This window comes from Oryzias latipes, chromosome 5 (assembly GCF_053564925.1).
Source record: "Oryzias latipes strain Hd-rR chromosome 5, Olatipes_Hd-rR_3.1".
Classification (NCBI taxonomy): domain Eukaryota; kingdom Metazoa; phylum Chordata; class Actinopteri; order Beloniformes; family Adrianichthyidae; genus Oryzias; species Oryzias latipes.
The window spans coordinates 31,291,856-31,314,531 of record NC_136241.1 but is presented as its reverse complement, the minus strand read 5'-3'; the positions used below and the strand labels follow the sequence as shown (position 1 = coordinate 31,314,531).

The window sequence follows — 22,676 nt, the reverse complement described above, 5'->3', positions numbered from 1 at the left end:
ATTAGCCTCCGTACCGACTCACTGCTTTGTCTGTGGTGTCTGACGCCTCTCAGCATAAACATGAAGGATGGCATGACTCCTCTGGTGACATGGCACCAACCTTGGCAGCTCTAGAATGGAATAGCCAAGGGAGGTGCAGGGGATCTGCATGTTTTCCATGGTGACATCTCTGCCCCCCAGAATAACTTAACACATTCTCCCTTCATCCTCTTTGGTGTCCAACTTGCAGCACTTCCTGCAGGAAAATACTTTTTGTCCTACTATAAGATCATGTTTGTGTTTTTCCGGAGCTCATGTCTTTTTCTGTTTTTAAAATCTGGATGTTTGTTTATCCTCCTTTGCTTTCTTCAGGTTCTACATCTATCTGTAACTGTATCTGCATGGGCAGGACCTGTCCTCTCACATCAGAGCGGATTGCACCCCCACATTCCCCTCTGTTTTGTCTGACTCTTTGGTCACTCTAGAAACCAGGTCTCTAAATTTGTCACTGCTGACATTGGAGGTCATTTCAGCTTGGGGAAAACAAAGAGAGGGGAAGGAAAGAACTCATAAAAATAAGTTTGAATTTAAGAATTAAAGGAAGACGATTGAAGGGAGATGAAGAAATTATTTTTGCCAATACCTGCAAATCAGACTAAGGATTTGATACAAAAGAGCTGAACATAGTTTCTGCAGATAATAAGTGGCCTAAAGTCTAGAGTGCAGACAGGTGAAACATATTTCCTGAAGAAACAATGCCAGCAGTGGTTTACACTTGGTAATGTCATGGTGTAAAGTGTCTTTGAATTCAATGAATGGATTTCACGAGGGCTCAGCCAGATACTTTTATGATTAATTGGTGTAAAACTGGCAGCTGAACAGTTCTCAAGTGGCGCTTTGAATATTCTGCGTCATTGGATTTTACATTTTGGTGAATAATATTTGTTGGTAGCTGTGGATCCAAAGTTATTTACAGTAAATACTTACAGAGGTAGTCTGTGTCGCCAAGTATGCCATTGGGAAGTGGGTTATGTGCCTTGGTATGTACATGTGTGTGTTTGTGAGCGCTGAGGCCTCGCCATGAGCAGGATGCCAGTGAAGGGAAGGGCAGCGGACAGCTCGGGGGCTCAGCCCATTCCTGTGATTTAACATGACACCACTTGCACTAAGACTGCAACAGCTGCATATGCACATGCCGGCCATTCTGTTTGTTGTAGAGGATTACTCTGCGATAAAAGCCCCAGTGAGCAGCAGCGTGGCAGGGCTGCAGAACTACTGTTTCACCCCCTCACTAGAAAGCTTTTTCCAGGCCTCCAGAGCCCTGCAAAAACACAGGTGGGGCTCTTCATTCTGACTGGGAATGAATGGGAGTATTCTTCTGACGATTATCCAGGCCACAGCAGTGTCACATCACCTTTCGAGATCAGTCAAAGGGTTCAGCTCTGCGACTTATGTAAGGATCATTACTCAACAGAAACAAGTGTGGCACTGAGATCTGATTGCCCCTTTTTATCTTCTTAAACGGAACTGGTTCAACTTTCATTGTGTTTGTACTTATTGTTTCCAGACTAAAGTCAATATATTAAAACACTGTAATCAGCAGGAAGGATCAGAAGGTGCACCAGTGCATTTGCATTTACGGAGACAACAGACGATAAAAAGTATCTTGAATAAACCATGGTGACCGCGTTCTGCTGCTTTACTTTAGTAGTTACACAAATAAACATTAAAAAAAAAATATTCCCAGTGGTGTTTTAGTTATGGTTATAAAGTTTTTAACCAATATCCCACAACCTAAATATCTTAATTTCATGTTTATCTGTCTCCAAAATCTCCTCTTCATGGGCGTGGCCATTGGTGCTGAGCTAACTAGCCCCGCCCTTGATCCCCCCTTTCTGCAAGTAGCGTCTTGCATGGGTATAGAGGGTTTATACAAGGGGGGGGGGGGGGGGGGGGCACAATAAATGACACCGACTGACAGTCTGTATTTTCAAAAGTTCATCTTTAGCGATAAAGAAACAGTGAAAAGTTACATATTTTTAGTTGTAAATCCACCTTTTTTGAACAATTTGCCTAAACTACAAAACGTATGTGTGTACCAGACCCTGCTGTTTGATAACATTACACTTGAAAAAGAACTTTTTTGGCCCATGAAAACTGCTTCGAATTACATAATGATTTAGGCTTCATTGCACCAGCAAGCAGCACTGGCTGAAGCTCCGAACTGATTTGATGCTTGCAGTGCTGAACTTTTTCACGGACCCAGAGTTAGGTTTAGGATCACGGGTTTCGGTTAAGCTACGTTCACACCAAACGCGATTTGCGCGACAACGGCGTCCATTTTGAATGTTAACGGTACAGACGCGGCCTCAGGGACCTGCGGCGCAGGAAGAAGCGAAAGGTCCCCTGATTTTATTTTTGTTTTTATTTTCCCCCTCGCTGGTCAATGCGGACAGCAAGCCTTGAACTCAGTCAGAGAGAGAACACAAGTGTGGAGACCACATTTGGGACTTTAACTTTAGGTTTAATTTCACATACGTGCGGCCAACAACAAAATCCAGCCTTGGAAGCACTTAAAAATAGGTCCAGGCAACGCAGCAATGTGCCATCTTCTCTTAACTTCTCTCGCACCTGAGCTTGTGCACGCTGGACGGGGCAGATTAGGGAGCTTGCGCAATGCGTTCTTGGGCTGTTGTGACATCACAAAAGTGTATTAATTCAAACTGAGCGTCTTTGCAACAGTTCGATTGACAGCAATTTAAAAGGAGAAATATTTAAAAATGCAAAAATGAAATGATTTTTTATTACATTTGTTCATAGAAAAAATGCCACGTGTACATGTCAAAATTTCAAAAAACATGATTTACATCAGAAGGGGCCTTTAAGTAAAAATGACTTGCTGCATGGACAGATCATTTTACAACTTTCTAGTGATTTTCTTCTAAACATTAGTGTTCTTTTCCTATTTTTAGGATTCGTTTTTTGCAGCACAGAATCACCCTTTGGTCTACCTTTGAAAACGGAATGAATTAAAACTGAGCGTTTTTGTGACAGTTTGATAACAATTTAAAAGGAGAAATACTAAGAAATGCAAAAATGAAATGAAAAAGGTATTTCTTTGCAAGCATGCATTATATGCAGACATACATTTTTGCTGTCTATCTCATCCAATGAACCCTTCTGAAAACGTGCCTGTAAAACATTTATTGTTTTTATTACTCACCCAATAAGCATTAAACAATGATATATTTTTAGTGAATTTTGTTTGTTTGAATGGTAAAGGGTTAAAGAATGTGCAAAATGTTCATGCTGTGAATACATTCTGATGCAGACATGTCTACTTTTACAACACGTAATGGCTTAGAATTTCCATCCATCCATCAAGTTTTTAAAAACGTGATTTAGGACATATTTTTTATAGCCAAGAAATTGGTCGCTCATGAGATTTTGCTGTAATTTTACATTTTAAGTTTCATCGAGTTAATGTTTTTTTTTTACCTTCAGGTTTTATTCATTATTTTTTATTCACTTATTTATTATATTTTTATTATTTTTAGCTGTATTGTACAGCAATTTGTTTCAATTTAAATGTGTTACACCGATTTCTAAATAAAGTGCAATATGATCATCTGAACCCAATCAATCCCTTTCAAGGTCACAGGGTTGCTGGAGCCTATCCCAGTTGCCATTGGGTGAAGGCGGGGCACAAGCTGGATAAGTCACAAGTCTGTTGTAGGGCAGCTACACTTTGTAGATCCTAACATCTCTTCTGGTTTATTAGTTTCTCATATTATTTTCATAATGATCAAAAACCCAAATGTAAATCAAAAAGCATCTGTAAATTTGGGTTCAAGACTTTTCCATTGGGATTCTTAGATCTTAAGGTAAAGAGAATCCAGTGTATTTTCAGAGCGGTTTAGGACTTACCGTGGAAGAATTTCTCTTAAAAGCTGAGATTTTCCACCCAAAATTCATGTCATTCAATCCTGAACATACGTGTAAGGTACAGATAAGATCTTAATCAATGTCAGATACTAGGAGATATTATTCTTGCTTATCAGAGCAGCACAGTTAACCCTTATGCTGTCTTAGATGACCCCACCCTTACATTGACGTGTTCTCCCTGCCATGACAAAGGTGAATAAAGGTGGAAAGATTTCATGTAATCCATGGACACCAGTGAAGATCACAAATCATTGAAGAAAAAAGGTTCAGAGCACTGTCTAGTGGGTCTAGATGACCCAACTCCCAATGTTAAAGTGCCTAGGATAGCACAAGGGTAAAGTTAAAAATGCCAAAACATTTGAAAAAGATGTTCTCCTTTGAAATGTTAAGAAACAAACCGTAGAGAGAATTCTTGTTGATTTAGGATTAAATCATCTGTTCTTGGATCTGGTGTCTAATATTAGAGCTGACTGGACGGATGCTCCACTTCATCCACCTTTAACCAACACTTTTGTTATCTTACTCTCCTCTTTCATATAGGAGATTTCCTGTTTGTTCTCAGATGACAGTTCTCCAGGTCAGCAATGATCATGAGGCTAACCTGAGGTGAAAAGGACCCCCCCCCCCAGCTCAGCTGTCCCACAATGTGCTGCTGCTTGTCACTGAGGAGAAGTGCAAGAGTTGCCTCAGAGAGGGCAATCCCTGTGAGGACACACACAAAGAGACCAATCCAAATTATGAAGCATTACTGTTCCAACTTTATAATGATCTTGTTTAATCAAAGGTATTTTATTTTGAAGGTGATCACATGCTGGTAGTTTAAACAATGATGATCAAATGCAAACTATTTTTTGGATTTCCTAAAATATGAGTAAAACTCAAATTTCACAACAGTTTGAACTTCCTCCAAAATATTTGTATTTATCGTGTCTTAAGTGCTCTCTTTAAAATCTTGAGAGGGGATTTGTTTCTCAAACAAACGCCACACACATAAGCACACTTTTAGTTCTGCTGACAATGGGTTAAGATGACAGAGGGTTATGAGTGACTCTGACACACTGCAGACCCCCTCCCTGCTGCACCCCTGAGTCCAACACAGGCTTCTTTGTACTCCCTCCACCATCAGTGACCATCCATCAGAGACTAACCTGACAGCCCTCTGCAGTCCTGTGCCAGCATCCTACTTTGCATTAACCAGAGCCCAAACCTCAAGACTAGATGACAAGCATAAAAGTAGACATCTGCCTGTCCAGAACTGAAACTTTTCTTCTATTTTGAGACCGACAGCGACTCACTTCTGTAAACAACAAAGGAGAGAAAATTACAAATTAACGTCTACTTCGCTTTAATGAGACGCCACGTCCCTCGAGATGACACGCTTAAATGGATTTCTGTCATGACTGCAGTGGGCTTTTTAAGGTTTGTCATGTCCAGACTTGTTTTTCCTGGACGTATTCGTTGTATCAGGCAGCATAGAAACATGTGGCAGATAGCCCTGGATTGACTAGATGGGCAGTGGGACAGACAGACAGATAGATAGATAGATAGATAGATAGATAGATAGATAGATAGATAGATAGATAGATAGATAGATAGATAGATAGATAGATAGATAGATAGATAGATAGATAGATAGATAGATAGATAGATAGATAGATAGATAGATAGATAGATAGATAGATAGATAGATAGATAGATAGATAGATAGATAGATAGATAACAAAACAGCAGATAATAACAGATAAATAGTATAAAAATGCAGCAAATACACTATAAGGACACAAAATATAGGCAAAACCTATGCCAGGTGATAATTCCTATGGAAAAAAACAAAATGTGATGCAAAGATGCAACAACCCATTCCGTAGCTGCTTCTCTGTTGAATAAAAATGTTTTTGGTTGTGTGTCCATGTTTGGAAAGGTTGGTCGAAATTAACTTGCGAACTTAGAGGTTAGAGACATCCTGGAAGGATTAACACCCGCCCGCCAAGCTAACGCCAGAACTGTCTGGAATAATTTAGGACGTTCCTTCCTTCCTACTTGGTCCTCTCAATACTGTCCCATCCTTTTCCAGAGTGAGCTTGCGTTAGCTTCAATCTTAACTTCCTGAGCTGCCTGTAAAGACTTGTCTTCTACAGAGACAGAGAAGCCTGCTTCATATCAATTGCTTTAATGTCGCCTGTCAGTTTACAGTTATGTCAATTCTCCCACATTGTTTCTGGTGGCCATCACAAAACAAAAACAAACTCTCAATGTCTTGCCACAACATACTGTCCCTGCATGTGTCCCCTTTGCACCCAGAGTGTCCTCCTGAATGAGGTGTTTAGTGGCAGGAAGGGGGAATCTAGTCTGGGATTATCTTATTAAGACAAATACATTTGATCTAAGGTTATCATTTCCTGTTCCACAGCAACTTGATCATATCCTGGTCTCTCAAGACTCAAATGGGTAACATGGAACCGCAGAAGGGCACACACATGCAAACACACCAACATGTCTTAAAGCCCTAGAGAGCAAGGCCCAACAGAGATATGAAGTGTAGATGTGCAGCAACAGCTAAACGTCGTGTCAGGTTTCTGGAGGCAAGTGCTAAATTTAACCCTGTGATCCTGCAACAGGCAGAGGGGTTTAAATGCCAGCCTACAGTTGCTCCACACCAGTTGTTCTCCACACGTCTTCCACTCATCACAAACTCAGGCCAGGAGGAAGACAAGCATACACTTGGACACTCCAACATAAGCTCCAGAAGCAGGACAGAAGAAGACCGAGTCAAGCGTGGTTCCTAAGGGAAAGCGGGATCCTTGCTCCTTCACTTTTAGACCACAGTTGCCCACCATGGAGCTTTTCGAGACCAATCCTTACTTCTTTCCTGACCAGCGCTTCTATGAAGGAGGGGACAGCTACTTCCCCTCTCGCCTGCCCGGGGCATACGACCAAACTGGGTACCAGGACAGAAACTCCATAATGGGTTTGTGCGGAGGCCTCCCTGGAGGTGTTGGAGTGCCAGCACCTGAGGACAAATCATCTCCATCCAGTCTGTCACCTCACTCAGAGTCTCACTGCCCTGGGCAGTGCTTGCCATGGGCCTGTAAGCTGTGTAAAAGAAAGACGGTGACCATGGACCGTCGAAGAGCAGCCACGCTGAGGGAGAAGAGACGTCTAAAGAAAGTGAATGAGGCCTTTGACGCTCTGAAGAGGAGCACCCTGATGAACCCCAACCAGAGGTTGCCCAAGGTGGAGATCTTGCGGAGCGCCATCCAGTACATTGAAAGGCTGCAGGCTCTGGTGTCCTCCCTCAACCAGCAGGACACAGAGACAGGGCAGCAGGGACTGCACTACAGACCCAGCCCGGCCCAGCCAAGAGTAAGTAGGATGGAACCAGGTTTAGGAGAGGGGAGAAGTCACAGAGAGCAAAACCAGCCAAAGAAAAGCAAGAACAGAAACCTTTGACTGATTTGGAAAAAGGAAGACAAGAAGCTACAAACTTGGCTACAAGAGATGGAAAAATTAGGTTTCAGATAAAAAACCTTTTCAGGGCGCAACTTGATGAGCGAACCCATTGTAAGACCTGCTAAAACCGATGGTTGTGGATGTTTCGGAATTTTTATTTAGATATAAATTCCAAATGTTTAAAAAACAAGAATAAGAATATACATGTATGTGTGCTTTTTTAAACCATTTGGGATTATGTAATTATAAAATATTTATATCAACCAAAAGTGACAGTTGCAGTGACACCGACAGCTTATTAATGACCATAATTTAAGATGGAAACTTTAATTTGCTTCTGATAAACCACAGGATGCATTAGTGATTGAGTGTGTGAGGCTACTTCAGTGTTTATCTGCGAGGTTTTGTGCTGCATTAAAACAGTGACTGACAGCAACTTCTGTCTGTGCGTGTCCATGGCAACAGGTGTCATCGTCAAGCGAACCAAGTTCAGGCAGCACCTGCTGCAGCAGCCCCGAGTGGAGCAGCACTCCAGACCAATGCCCGCAAAGCTACAGCAGCGAGGGTGAGTACTCTTCAAAGGTCCCATGAGGTGTCACTAGAACACCTTCACTGGTTTTGACTGTGGAACCCGGTCTTGTCTGCAGATCTTCTGAGTGTTGGTGACTCTCCAGAGCAGAGGAACATGCGCTCCTTGACTTCTATTGTGGAAGGCATCTCTGCGGCTGACGGACCTGTGACCTTTTCTGTGGACATTCCCAAATAGAGCCTGTAACCTGCAGAACCATCCAAGCAGATGCTCAACTTCACAAACACAACAAAAAATGAACATTTGGCAAATATTGCAACAAAAAACCTAGGTTTCCTTTTTTTATTCTGATTTGAGTGTTTTATCTTGTGCAAAATTATAAAAATTTGTCATTGGTTTGTATTAAACTTTATTGTTCCTTAGGTCTTCAAGCCAAAACCAATTCTTCCTTTACACAATGAGACCTCTTTTCCTTATTGCCTGCCTTATCCCATAGTTCAGAGCTGTAGATAACAGGAGCTCACCTGTCAGACTCAAGGATGTTATTGCATGAACCAAAACACCTAATTACCATGTATGCTTGCTTCCAGAATCAAAGATTCATATGACAAAGCTTGGTTCTTCACTTTACTTAAATTAGATGTTTCTCTTTTCAAAACCTTTCCCAAATTTTTCCATTCTTTTTGTGTGAATTTTAAATGTTTAAACAAAACATGAGATTGTTTGTGGGGCCAATATGTACCATGGCAGTTTTGACCAAGATCTGCTTAATTTAAACAGGTTATAAATGCCAGTGATGTAAATATGTTCCCTTTTTTTTCTACAGAGTGGTTTTGCAATTTTATTTTTTATTTTTTTGCTAACTTATTTTTGACTTTTATAACTAAGATTGTTGTGCATTTGTAGATGTTTTCAAAAGTGATATTTTCCTTTCAATTCTTGCTATAAAAAACCTTTTCAATACTTTGCCTGGTGATGATGTCTGAATTTATAACAAAACCAACCTCCAAAATCTTTAAAAAACAACTTTACTCATGTTTACATTGAATCATAAATACAGTACACTTTTTTTGGATAGCCAAATAATAAAATCTTGATTTGTCAGCATTGTTTCACACCTGGAATAAAGACACAGTACTCATAGCTGCCACATAGCACATTACACCTTTACACACCTTGGAAAAAAACTGTAAAATAAATAGATTTATAAAAAGCACAGCCGTCTATCAAACCACTGTTCATGTACTGTGCTCTCTTCGGATGAGGAGTAAGTCAGCCAAGAGACTGCGCTGCAGCACGTTTCCATGGCAACTGAATGGGTGATGCCCATGTGAGACCAGACGAGTTTGCCAGACGATCGTTTGGATTTCATTGGCTGTTGTCGAGCAGCAGTTTACAGTTTGACTTGAGAGATGTTTGGAATCAACAAACAAGGAGGAGCTACCATGTTAACACTACCATCCACGGAGAAAAGTCACAGTCACATGGCTGGGGTTGGCCTTTCCCAGACACACACACACACACGCATGCATGCACGCACACACACACACACACACACAGTCTGCAGCAAAGACTCATTCATTGACTCAAACACACGCACTCATTCTTCACATTAAATTCGTCTCTCTACTCTAGGCTACATAGTGTTGACAGAAGGCGACGGAGGCGGAGAGGAGAGGAGAGGTGGAGAAGTCAAAGCTACATCATGTCAAAAAAGGAAATAAAACAAAGAAAGAGTAGGAAACAGCCAGTGAGGAGGCAAAGAGAGAATTGGACCCATGAACCTTTTGGGAAGAGTCCTAGTAGAAATGCTTGCTTTCTTTAGTGAAGCCTCCTGCCTTCCAACACCAACATATCCCACACTTACAGCATACAGTAAAAGACACTTCAAGGTCCGACAGAGAGAAAGAAAGAGAAAGAGAACAGTCACTATTGAATACAGGGCATTGGGTGTCATACAGCAATATTCTAATATTTTCCATATATATTTCCAATATATTTATATATATATATGTATATATATAATATTTATATGATTTTTATAAAAAACATAATTCATCCATTTTATTTACAGAGTGGATACATGATAAGTGTAATACCTTGCATAACCGGTAGAGGGGTAATGTGCAGTGGGATCTGCCATTTATACAAGTATTTATCACTCTCAAGTCCACATCGCGTGACCGGTCACCATCTTTCAGAATCTTTTAACTACCATTCAAAAGTTAACACAGAGAACCTTTTTTTTTTTTTTTGGATAAGGTCATTTTCAGACCACTGGAGCCAGGACAAGAACCCACAGCTGAGACCAGAGGAGCAGGAGCACAACACCACAATGACAAGGCTACTGGGAGCACTGGGGGAAATTGGACGAGGCAAGGACGAGCCTCCTTTACAGCAGCAAGCTCAGCCATTGAGCACCCATACCAGTTCAAAGGCCAGTGTTGGTCTTTGTATTGCACATTTCAGAAGGACGAGTGGAACACAGAGGGTGGAGGGTGAGATTTAAGCAACAGAGAGAGGTGAAGGTTCCGTCTGAGGCACCAAGTCTCCATCTCTGATTTTGGCATTTCACCCTTAAAAGGCCGCAAGCTCATGTCCGTACAGGTAATGAGAATGCACTGAAAGAAAGGAGGAAAAGAGGAAACTTTTAATTGCAACTTGACTATAAACAAAACAAGCATTGAATAAAATAAAAGACGAATGAATATTTTTATTTAAAAATATGTCTAACTGGGTTACGATCAACAAAAAGTGCCTTAAAAGTCTTTGTTTTCGAACAAGGACTTTATGGTTGCATCTCATCTAAAAGACCTTCTCCAATGAAAACAATGATTTGGGTTATTTTAACATGTTCCTGCAGCATTTTTCTCAAGATGGAGGACATATATAGAAAGAATTTAAGATTAAAACTGAATTTCTTCAGTATTTTTTATTAAAATTGGGATGAATCAGAAGCAGAAAAAAACTGCAGTCTAGAAAAGTTCTCTGTTGTGACGCAGCAGCTGAAATGGGCGGGCCAAAGTCTCCCTGCTCTGCTCCAATCTGATGCATCAACCTGCAGACATATAGATCCATGTACGTCTTTGTTTTCCACGTTCGAGCTAGAATCTGGCTGAAAACTGTTCAGCTGGATAGCTCCGATATTGCTTGCTATTTCTGTTGCACCACTAATGATGGGATATCAGCGCAGGTTTACTTCCACACCAAGGGTCCCGCCCACAACTCAGAGGCAAATTCTTAATGAACTCCTGCCGCTCTGTAGAAACTATGGTCTCTAGAAAACTATTTTCAAAGTGGCATAATCATAATTATAAGACCACCGGGGAAACTTTGAAAATAGTTCAACTATATATGCATTTGTTGTCCACACAATAGTTATAAACCAGAAAACAGCAGGAACTTTTTAATATCTGAAAGATTTGTGGTCAAACTCTTGCTGTTTATAGTACTTAGTCTTTGCAAAACTGAATTTTTCCACAATTTAGTGATGATTTAATATAGAAGTTGGTGTAGATGTTAAGAATCATTTGTTGTATACATATTTTTGTTTTAGATTTCACATTTCCAGATGTTGTAAAACCACTCATTTAAAGTGTGCCATGCACTTGAATGGAATACTTTAAAAATAGGTTCTAAGATGATTGGAGTGGGACTTTCAGGTAAATTTACTTGTGAATAATTTCAAAATCTACTTTAGCAATCGTTAATTAAAAATAAAGGTGATTCTAAATATGTCTTTATTTATTTCTATAAGAAGAAGGCTGTGTTGAAATATAAACAGAGTTAAGACAGAATCTCTACACTGCAAAAACTGAATCTTGAGAAAGTAAAAAGACCCTCGTTCAAGAAAAATATTTCTTGTTTTTTTGTCTTACAAGAAAATGAAGCTTCACAAGAAAGTTATTCAATAGAAATGATCTTAGTTCAAAAAAAGCATGGCTTCGTGACTAGAATTTCATTCTTAAAGTAAGAATTCTTGGTAAGACCATTTTTCTTATCCCATTGGCAGATTTGTTTTGCTTGTTTAAAGAAAGTCTGACAGTGGGGGCAGAATTTTTGTGGTCTTTCTAAAGGGCCTGTTTTAAGTTTTGCCTTCACATCTCCTCAGTAGTTGACCAGCCCCAATATGCCAAGAGGGCATTTTTACTTTAGACAGAGCCTCCTTTGGTTTGAAAGTGATAATTGGAGAACATTTGTGCACTTTGATTATGTCCCTCTAAATTTCCCTTGACACTGTTGAAGTTCATTTGGTATATTATGACATGTATAAGTGTAACAATGAATGCAATACCTGGGTAAATTGATTTCTATTCCTAGGGTTGAACCAGACAGATCTGTTTAAGGCAGAATCAAATTTACTCAGTCCAATGTGTGGAAGCACTTTGAATTTAGCAAAGACATCTGACCATACTCAAAGCACTTTGAGTGACAAGTGTTGTAAAAGTGCTATATAAATAAAGGTTGATTTGCTTTGACTTGATACAGTGTAGTAGAATGTTCTAATAATGTTCCCTTTGGAGTCTTTGGATGTGGAAAAACAACAGTGGGTTGAACTTAAGGAAACTAAAATGTGAATGGATTTGACATTCATTATTGTTTACTTGTTTGTTTGTACAAATATTTAATTTGCACTTGATGATCTCGCAAGAAATACAAGGAATCTGGAAAACGTAACCTGCACTGTTCAGTACCAGGTAATTCTCTCGGAGTCACACTGGTTGAAGGAATCTGGATCACTTTTAGGTCAGCGAATAGAATCGTTCAAAGAGAACCAATAATGACTATGAATCCTATTTACAACAACAAATTATGATATGAATTGAATGGTAGTTAAAACGAATTGTTACACCCCTCATGATATGAGTAAACGGGAAGAATCCCTAAAAATCCAGTAACTTTGTTTTTAGCACGTTGGAAAAGCAAATTGTTCTGCTACACAACTGGTAAAATTGAGTTAATACCAAGTTTTCTGCAGTTTTGTTAACTTACCTGTTAGTATTTACACTCCTGTTAGCAAGCAGAGTGTGGTTAGCATGAATAGGTCCTCACAGCTGAGGGGTCGAGTCTTGTGGGCACTGGGGGAGGAGCTTAACAGTTTGTAGTGCAATCCATGCAGAGAAGACGAAGTGCAGTTAGTCATGATGGACCAGTACAAAGCCACACACAGAGAAGACTTACGGCGGAGAAGTTAGTATAACAAACCTTCAGGTTGGAGTTGCTTCTTGGCTGCCAAATTCATAGAAGGAGGCATGGACATGGATGGCATGCGGAAGCCAGCGGGTAGCGTTTCCATGGAGCCTGCCATCATCCCCAGGCTCGCCCCTCCCTCGCGAGCTCTAAACCTCTTACGCCAGGATGGAGAGCGTCTAAATGATTTTTCATCTCCACCCTGCAGGGAGAGCCAAATGTACATTAGAGCTTTTCAATGTTTATGTATCGGCTTGAAAATTGAATGTTACGGTTTTTTCCATTTGACGTGAGCGTCTTAAAACAACACCGCAGAGGTCACCTCTTCTGATCGACGGTCTGTCCCCAGGGCTAACATGTTGTTGAATTCTCGCTCCAAAACCTGCCGTGCCTGAAAAATGAAACTCTACTGTGAGACAGAAACTTGTGACATTATAGGCAAAAGCTGCTAGAATACATGGGACAAAATGTTCCCCAAGTATAATCACACACAAAACTTCAGTTAGATTTCAGTACACACACTTGTGACCAACAATTACTCTATTGTCACTAGAAGGTAAAACAAAAAGCCAGATTTGATTTGGGAACAGATACCGGAAGAGAAAGAGAGGGAATAATGGTCAGAGAAAATACAAACAAGGAGGCAGTCAAACAAAAAAACTGTCAAAATAAATAAGAAAAAAAAAAGTGTGTCATTTATTAGTTACCATACAGGTAATTATTATTATTTTTTTTTAAACAGGAAGGACTGGATAAGTGGGATTTATACAATGTTTTAATCATGATTGTAAACACATGTGAACTACTATATCCACCTGTGTGTTCTGCATAGGGATCTGCAAGATGAGCGCCAGGCTGCTGTAGTCAAAGGTCTCATCCAAAGCAATGAGGGCGCCATGAACGCCGCTCTCAAACAGGTTGCTGCTGTAATCCCTCAGGCCAATGGACTGGACCCAGTGGATCACCTGCTCATTTGTCCACACTAAAACATCTGAAATGAAACTCACAGTTTAAGTTTAGTGAAGTTACAGAAACATTTTTTCTAAAGTAGGAGTGTTCTGTGACGAAGGGTTGAGGAAAAAAGAGAACTTTGTGGTCCCGTTAACTCGCTGGCACGCTCCCCTTTGTTCGTTTAAAGCACAGCTGTCAGCCAGCTTTCCAAGATGGAACAGGCGGCGTGTGTGTCTGTATGAGTGTGTCTGGATGCGACTGTAAACAGAACACAACTCTGATATGACACAACAGCTGAGTCAAGTTCATGTGCTGAACTCAAGGTCAAAAGGCCGAAAGGATTGGCTGTGTGTGCTCGCGTGTGCGTGGACCCCGTCACACACAAGTGCGGCTTTAGATCATATGAAAAAATGCCAGCAGTTGAATGAGCAGCTGTTTAAGTGTTAAGTACAAATTGACAGTATCACATGAAACCACTAGGTGGTACTCTGGCCTGAAGTGTGTTCGCTTGTAAACGTCGGTCAGAGGGTGTCTGGATATGGATCAGTGTGCGAGTCTGTAAAATGCACCTTTCATGTCATGCTGGCTGTCGTCTCTCCTGCGATCCAGGTCTTTTCTGTCATAATTCAGCCTCTTCAAGCACATAATCCCGTACTGCAGACTAGCCCTAGCCAGAAGAAACAGGAGCACATTGGTTAAAAAGCACTCATCCAAAAATTGGCTTTCCCATGATGTACCAACTTTAACAATATGGTGGGAATTAACATTAGAAAGCTGGTTTATGTAATGCTGGAAAAAGTGGGTACAATATGCTAATTTACATAGGCCACATATTATTTCTAAAAAAATTCAAATGGATAAACACTGGTCATTCCCAATAGTTCAATGTTCTTATATTTTATAATTTAAAAGAAAAAAACAAAAAAAACTTTAGTTTCAATGTTTGTGTATTAAGAAATTCTAAGAAAATTGAAATTGTAATGTTTGTTGTACTGTTTTGTTCTGTAAAGCGTAAAACTTATAAATAAAAAATAAAAAAAGCACTCATCCATGCAGGACCACGACTTACACAGACTTTTAAAGATCAGTTGGAAAAGATGTAAATACTTCACATTAGTTTTAATTACACATTTGACTGGTAAATAGGTACAATTTACTAAAATTCTATTGTAAATTAACTTTTGAAATGTTATGATTAGAGATGTAAGAGATACAGATACACATTAAAAACTCTACCTAGCACTGAGAGTGACAGCAGTATTGGTTTAAAACCGCAGAAACAGGCAAAGAATATGTTGTTAAAAAGGTATAAATAATTGATTTCTACCAATTTTTGTCACTTTTTTTCCTTTTTCCCTTTTATGTTCATGTGATGGAAACATAAACAATAAGCTTGCTTCTACAGTTACAATTGGCCACAATTGGAACCACAGTGACAGCGAGTCACACAGTGAGTACACTAAACACATGATAAGCCTTTTTTTTTTCCAAAGTACTGCAAACAATACCTGAACAAATTAAAATGAAACACTTTTATTTACCCACAATGAACACAATAGTCTAAATGTCCCAAAATGTCAGGTTTTAATGTTTTAGGCTATTATGTAAAATACATTTTTTTTCTTGGCTTAAAATAAAAAGTGCCAGTAAGAAAAAATAGTTTCTCTGTTAAAAAGCATGCTCATTTATAATTCTAAGTGCCAAATGGATAACAAATATCTAGATTGTATCAATTTCGGTAAAATAATTGGACTTTATCTTATTGCCGCAAAGTTACCTGAGTCTTTTATGTGACAAAATTTATTGTTAAATTATTAATATTGTAAATCTAAAAAATTATTTTAAAGTGCACTTTCTAAGAAGGACAACTAATTTAACCATTTCCTACATTTATTTTTTATTTTATTTTATTTTATAGCTTTTAATGGGAAATTCCAGTTTTCAAAATTCAATTTTTTTCTTCTCTGAAATTTTAAACCTTTTTTCTAAATTGATTTTTGTGCCATGACATTTCTGCTCCTCAACCATCTGTGTTATTGTTCAGACATGCTGTCTGATGTGACCAATTGAAAGAGGTGGTTACATTTAGAAAGCAGACATCCTTTTCTCTCTGCTAAAGGCCCCAGAGTGTCATGCAAAAGCTAAATGAAGATGAGAAACATACAACATTTTTAAGATAACTTCCATTTGCAAAGAAGTAAAGATAATAAATATAGAATATAAGAAGGGAAAGCGTTTCTTCAAACCTGTGAAAACTATCCACCATCTTAAGGTGGCTCCTCAAGTCCTTCTTGGTCAGGTGGTCCAGCATCCGTGCGTCCACCAAACACTCCATGAAGTAGGAGCGATACTGAGGCAGACCGAGGCTGGGCAGCCATTCGTTCCCAATCCACTCATGATTCATATCTCCATATGCTAGGGTCTGCAGGGAGAATGACTCATGTTATAATGAGGGAAACAGACATCAAAATATAACACCAATTAAATTTATCATTGAGGCCTAACATATCATTTTCATATAATCAATAACACAACATTTAAAAATAAATTCCCTTCCAAACAGTGGATCCCCTTGGCTTGATTGTAAAGCCACTGTGTTTTGTGCAGACTGACAAAAACCTTTTATTGAGCACAAAAAACTTTTAAAACTTTGTCATAAAAACAATTTGGAAGATACAGGAAAAAAAAAAGGTTGCCAGGAGACTGTATAAAGGGATAGCTTAAAAGAGTGGTCATGCCAAAGCCTCTCAAAGAGAAAATCCAACCTATTTGACCGTTAAAAGCGCCTGTCTTTTTCAGGTTAGGACATTTGTTCTCGTTCTGGCATCACTGCTAACTTTTCCATGCACTACATTGTTCACTGTCTTCACTCCAAATGTGGTTTTGAGGTGACCGCCAGCACAGCTTGCATTCTTTCAATAAGAACTCCCATGTGAAAGAGGTTTTTGAAATCTGCCTTGTAAAGCTGTTTCCCATTTTTAGCGGGCAAATTACCGTATTTTCCGGACTATAAGTCGCACCGGAGTACAAGTCGCACCAGCCCAAAAATGTATTATAAAGTAGAAAAAAACACAGATAAGTCGCACTGGACTATAAGTCGCATTTTAACTTTCACAACCTTATATGACACAATCATAGCAGACTGTTTATCTAATAATTTCACAGTAATTTTTTCTCAAACTTATTTATTTATTCCTTTCATGAAGCATCATTGGCTAACTAATACTCTGTTTTCATCCTGTATTTGTAGAAACAGTTTTCACTTTTATTGCATTTCTGAATCTATGAAATCATTGGAAAATAGAATATTATGTTTTTAGCCTTCAAGATCTTACTGTAGAAAAAGTTTGCTGATTCTCTGAGTCACTTAACATCCTCTTAACACTTAACATACCTCATACATCAAATTGACCCAGGAACATCATCTCTGTTCCTCACAAATGAACATAACAGGAGGGTTAACAATGTATTTATTTCAATTTATTTCTAATATAAGTCGCTGCGGAGTATAAGTCGCACCCCTTGCCAAACTATGAAAAAAAGTGCGACTTATAGTCCGGAAAATACGGTATTACACATTTTAGGAGGCATTTCCCAGCTACTCTGGTGTTTCAGTTCTGTCTTTATCTGTGCCAGGGCTAGCAAAGCGATGAAGAATATGCCTGTCACACCAGACAGGTCTGAGGGAGCAACAAGGAATATTTCCTAGCTGCCCTGCATACATTTTACAGCATTAACAAAAAAAATGTTACCAACAATTGAAAGGAAAATAACCAGTTGGATGTTTTTTAAGCTGATTGTGACATGCTTCCTGTTTTTCAGTATCAGCAGCCTCACCTGTGCCCAGCTGCCTTCCTCATTCTCCTGAGTGGCAGCATGGAGAAAACAACACACAAGGATGTGAGAGTCGGGGCGAATCAAACACTGACACAAATTCAAAAACACTCCATCTCTTCCATTGACCTGTACTGAACCATGTGAGCACTGTTTACATCAGTTACATCCCACATGTACATAGCAGCAGATGCACAAAGCGTTAAGTCTGTGATGCGGTGGCTACCGAGCGGGGTCTTCTGCTCTGTATCGGTGTTGCTGTGGGGACAGCGTGAGGGTGAGAAAGTGCTGGATGGGGCTAACAGAGAGGGAAGCACCCAGATGGTACTGACCGCTTTGGTGGAGGACGCCAGGTTCTCCATCTCTTCATGAGTCACCCACACATTTCCGGAGGACTGCTCAGAGGACGAGAACACACCCAAAAGCACACAAACATACAAAAACGTTCATACACGAGGAAACAAAAAACATTCAAGAACACACTTGTGTTCTTATTTTCACATATATCCTCCCACACACACATACATACACGCACACAAAGACAAGCATTGTGTTGAGTGATGCCAAGGAAGGAAGTGTATTTCAGGCAGGTAGCTTGTAGCTGTCTCTGGCTACATTTGTGCATACTTTCCAACAGCAACTTGAGGCAAATAAAAAAAAACACACAAGTCTGCACAATATCAACCTTTAAAGTCCCACTCCGATCAACTTTTGTAACATCATTCCCAGTGCTCTTTTAATTATAAATATCCAGTTTTTAGGCAAAATCAATAAACGTGTCCATTTCTAGGACATAGTTTCTGCAGAGCAGCAGGAGTTTATTGAAAATGTGCCTCTGAGTTGTGGGCAGGACTCACAAGCCCAAGTTAACTTCAGTGATGCAACACAAATAGCAAGCAATATCTGAGATATCCAGTTTTTAGTCCCAGTTTGAATAAATACTCAGAAATGCATTTTAAATCCTAATTATTATTAGAAATGTCCTCCATCGTGCGAATGTTAAAAAAAACATGTTAAAAAAAACAACAAGATTTTCATTGGAGTGGGTCTTTAACTGCAATATAGATGCAGAAAAAGAAATTTGAGCATGCAATGTGAAAGTCCTATGTCCAAATAACTACAAATCAGTCTAAATATGTTACATTCATTTTTTTAAAGAGTTGGTGGGAACACACATCCTGCCTTGATATCAGTACATTTATTTTTACCGTTCTGGAGGTGAGGGGTGCAGAGGGGCTGGTGAGGGACACCATCTCCTGGATGGCCAAACGGAGTTTCAGTCGGTGCAGCGGGTTGCTGATGCCAATCTCCCTCTGGATCTCTGTGTCGGAAAGAGCTGACATGATGGCCCCGCTTTTCACGTTGGCACGACAGGCTGCCACATACCAGGCTGGCATGCCCACCCACAACTGGTGAGAATCATCAAGACATGCAATGTCAGAGGCAGAGCTGAGCACAGATCAGGCCATATGGTCAACCGCATTCCTTTTTCTTTTTGTTATCACACAGAGCAGCCTGTCCTGAAAACAGCAAAACAGCAGTAGATTTTTATAACTGTCTGTCTGGGAGATTAGTGGAATACCTCCAGCCATGAGACCACAGTAGGGCCGTCCCAGTGAGCAAATGGAAGACCCTTTTTTCTTGCATCTTCTAAAAGCTCATGCCTAAAAGAACAAAAATGAAATAAAAAACAAGAAAGGAAGAAACAATTCTGTTGACAGCCATAGGAAAGAAAAATATTTGTTTACTTTTTTTTTAGTCTCCGGTCCCTCTCTGCCTGCGTGCCCAATTTTCCCAGAGTCATTGTGTCGCCGATGCCCATCTCAAAGTCTGCAGTACATCCAAAAAAATGTGCTTAGTCCTTTATCTCATAATGAGGAAACTTTAAAAGACATTAAGCTACAAAGAACCTGCTAGAGCTGGTAGAGACTGGCCGTCCCGACCAACAGTCTGGTCCATTCGGCCCTTTTCCTTCTTCCCAAACAGTCGACCAATAGACGACTTGATTCCCTTCTTCTGTTTTCTGAAATCAACAAAAGGCCAGCACAACTGGTAAAAAAAAAACCGACAAACCTTTCCCAAATAAAAAATGTTTTACCACAAGATAAAGCAAATGTTAATTTTCTTTGTCTAAAATGCAAATTGGGGCTGAGAAGGCGCTCATTAACAAACATCTCTAGATAAGTTAAAGCTTTTTTTGGGCAGATTTTAGGTATTTGACCTGGAGTCCAAGAAAAATCTCAAGCTTTAGAGGGAGAAGTCAAAGTCAAGACCCATTGACAGCGACTAGTTCAGAACCATAGGAACTTGCTGTGATTGCAACTGAGTTGATCACTAAAAAAATGAGCATTTAGTGGAGGGCAGAAGGGGCAGTAATATGTGTTTACTGAGTCCATGCTGTCACAAACGGAACACAGGAGGAGTTAAATATTATTTAACAATATGTTAAAGTGTAAAACAAAAATAAATTGGCTATTAAATCCAAAAGCGCTAGTCCAAATGAATACCTTGAAGTTTCAATGTAAATCTCTCTATAAGTGAGTCTATTACTATAATCTGTAGTATGGGTTAGAGTTAAGATGGCTAAAATATAGGGTGATTAATCAATTTGAATCAGGGGCGGAACTAGAAAATCTTATGTGGGGGTGTGAGGGGGCAGAAGACATTGGAAGAGTAGAGAAATACCATAGTGCAAGGGCATTACAAACAAAAGAATCAAAAATATGTATTCTTAATATTTTTCGTAATATTATTTTTAGTATTTAATTTAAAAATATGGCTTTTTGTTATGTTGCAATGCATAAGCATCTTTTATTGATGATTTCTTAATCTTTTCAATATTAATTCTGATTTTGACAATTTTGCTGGGGGGGCAGGGGAGCAGCTGCCTCCCTTGCACCCCAAGGGGTACCTCCGCCCCTGATTTAAAAACATTTTGTACAAAGGAAATAAAAAAACTATAGATATAGGATCAACAGTTGAAGGTGATGTATTTTTTGTATTAATCTAATCAATTGAGGAGTTTAATGGAGCCCTACAAGATTAGACCCTTTAGAAATAAGATAAAAATTCGTTCCCCATTGGCTTTTTTATTGCTAATTTAAATAAAAAATATTCCAATTGGGTAGGAAAAATTATTTTTACAGAGAATTCTTCTTTTAAGATAAAGTTTCTAGTCACCAAGACATATTTTCTCAAACATAGATTATTTTGCTATTGAAAAACTTTCTTGATAAAATTATCTTTGATTTCAAAAGTATTTTATTTAAATTTCTATTAAGATGCAATAAGGTTAACCTTGAATTTCCTTTATAGACTAGACAGAGAATTTTGCCATTATGTCTTGTAGGCGTGTAACCTTGTCCTATCGATGGTGCTACAGTATTTGTCATGTAATCTTTGTGTCTGTTTGCGTGGATGTGCTTACCCTCTTCCATCCTCCAGACTGCCTGTAAACTGAGCAAAATTGGTTTCCAGCCTGAGACTGCGTGGGGAGGATGGAGGTGATGTCTCACACTTGATGGTAGCTTTGTCCACCTCCACCGGAGACTGAAAGAGCAACAAAAACACCTTGGTTGGTTTGTGAAAAACTCACAAAAACCAAGAAAGCTGAGTTGATTTTGATGTTGTGGCAGCCTTACCGCTACTTTCCTTCTGTGTTTTCTCAAGTCGCTAGGCTGTCAGAACAAAACAGTGCAAGAAAAGTTCAGCATACTGCTGCATGTGCATGGCAGAGTGAGTGTGAGTGCTCTCTGACCAGTGTCATGATGCCGAGATGGTGACTGGCGTTGCGTCCATGATGTTTCGGGGTGGAGTGTCCACTGTTAGGTGGGGAAGAGGAAGATGCTAGGGACTGGGCGGTGGCGGAGGTGGGTAAGGCCCGAGGTCGTAGCGTCACGTTGAGGCCATCCATGCTGCCACTGTTCACACGAGACTCGATGTCGCCAGATCGCAAGTCTGCTGATTCTCTTTCCACCTGGATCATCCTGCGTATCCACATCAGACACAATCAGAGCACAACTTCAGTTGGTGGTGCAGCCTGCACCGATGAAGATTTAGGTATCTATACTTTATGAAAAGAAGGTCTTGAATGCAAGGATTTTTATAAACCTTTTTGTACACTGCAAACTACTTGATAATTGCAAAGATTTAAAACCTTGTTTTTTTATCAAGTTTTAAGTGGTTTTACTGTAACTTTGCTCTACATCTTTCCAGGCCTTTCTCAAAATCATCAGTTTAGATTTTTTGTCTCATTAAAAACTAAGATCTAGAAATAATGAAATAATTTTTAAAGTGAGTCAAAACCATATTTCTCCATATTCTTGACAGTAAAAAAAAACTTGATATCAGACTTAAAAAAACGAAAGTTGCTTGATTTAAGAATCCTACACCTAAATTCATTTTATTTACATTTTTAAGTGCTGAAATTTTATTTATTTTCTGAAGCTAATAAGTATTTTCTGGTTTGGTTTTAAGGATGCTATTTTAAAGTTCAATAAAGATAGACTGGCATTTATTGTTATTATTTTGGAACCAAAAATTTAGATTCATGTTCTAAGAATAAGTAGTAGTTTATGAGGAGTATTAAGATGGCCCAACCTGTCCAGATATTCTCATTTTGTTCTAAAATGAGTCATTTCCACTTATTACACTCGTTTTTTGTCACTGTAATCCAAATGAACTACAATGAGGTTCACAAAAACTCAAAAAATACAAACCATTTTCTTAGAACTAGCAAAATTCACTTATTACTGGGCTGTCTGACATTCAATTTGAAGTAATTCTATCCAACATTTAG

The 22,676-nt window shown here is 39.3% G+C and overlaps 2 protein-coding genes across 5 annotated transcripts in view; one reads left to right on the top strand and one right to left on the bottom strand.

Annotated features, from left to right (window-relative positions):
• Positions 1–6,450: 6,450 nt before the first annotated feature.
• On the top strand, positions 6,451–8,866 carry myog (myogenin). Of its 2 annotated transcripts, XM_004069151.5 has the most exons (3): positions 6,451–7,287; positions 7,840–7,939; positions 8,022–8,866. In XM_004069151.5, the coding sequence occupies exons 1-3, from the start codon at positions 6,760–6,762 to the stop codon at positions 8,138–8,140; spliced, it is 747 nt and encodes a 248-aa protein (XP_004069199.1). In that variant the 5' UTR covers positions 6,451–6,759; the 3' UTR covers positions 8,141–8,866. The 2 variants fall into 2 exon arrangements, 1 of the variants encoding a protein (XP_004069199.1); XR_013656093.1 differs by lacking the exon at positions 8,022–8,866 and having other exon boundaries at positions 6,503–7,485.
• Positions 8,867–8,914: 48 nt separating this feature from the next.
• ppfia4 (PTPRF interacting protein alpha 4) overlaps positions 8,915–22,676 on the bottom strand; it is a 71,938-nt gene continuing 58,176 nt past the window's right edge. For 2 of the 3 annotated variants that reach the window (XM_023955235.2, XM_023955234.2), the window contains exons 16-31: positions 21,636–21,864; positions 21,520–21,555; positions 21,306–21,427; positions 19,789–19,901; positions 19,627–19,708; positions 19,461–19,542; positions 19,087–19,287; positions 18,211–18,273; positions 17,882–17,908; positions 16,291–16,466; positions 14,614–14,711; positions 13,909–14,084; positions 13,416–13,484; positions 13,109–13,295; positions 12,896–12,993; positions 8,915–10,524 (exon numbers count right to left, since the gene is read on the bottom strand). In XM_023955235.2, coding sequence (XP_023811003.1) covers positions 12,935–12,993; positions 13,109–13,295; positions 13,416–13,484; positions 13,909–14,084; positions 14,614–14,711; positions 16,291–16,466; positions 17,882–17,908; positions 18,211–18,273; positions 19,087–19,287; positions 19,461–19,542; positions 19,627–19,708; positions 19,789–19,901; positions 21,306–21,427; positions 21,520–21,555; positions 21,636–21,864 — 1,720 coding nt within the window. In that variant the 3' untranslated portion in view covers positions 8,915–10,524; positions 12,896–12,934. The remainder of the gene's footprint in view (positions 10,525–12,895; positions 12,994–13,108; positions 13,296–13,415; positions 13,485–13,908; positions 14,085–14,613; positions 14,712–16,290; positions 16,467–17,881; positions 17,909–18,210; positions 18,274–19,086; positions 19,288–19,460; positions 19,543–19,626; positions 19,709–19,788; positions 19,902–21,305; positions 21,428–21,519; positions 21,556–21,635; positions 21,865–22,676) is intronic. The other variant, XM_078947718.1, reaches the window with a different exon arrangement.

What these genes read in the sequence shown, in the direction of transcription:
- myog (XM_004069151.5), top strand. Translation starts at nt 6,760, where the DNA reads ATGGAGCTTTTCGAGACCAATCCTTACTTCTTTCCTGACCAGCGCTTC. An exon ending in CCAGCCCGGCCCAGCCAAGA is followed by an intron (nt 7,288 to 7,839) that starts GTAAGTAGGATG and finishes CCATGGCAACAG; the next exon opens with GTGTCATCGTCAAGCGAACC. An exon ending in GCAAAGCTACAGCAGCGAGG is followed by an intron (nt 7,940 to 8,021) that starts GTGAGTACTCTT and finishes TCTTGTCTGCAG; the next exon opens with ATCTTCTGAGTGTTGGTGAC.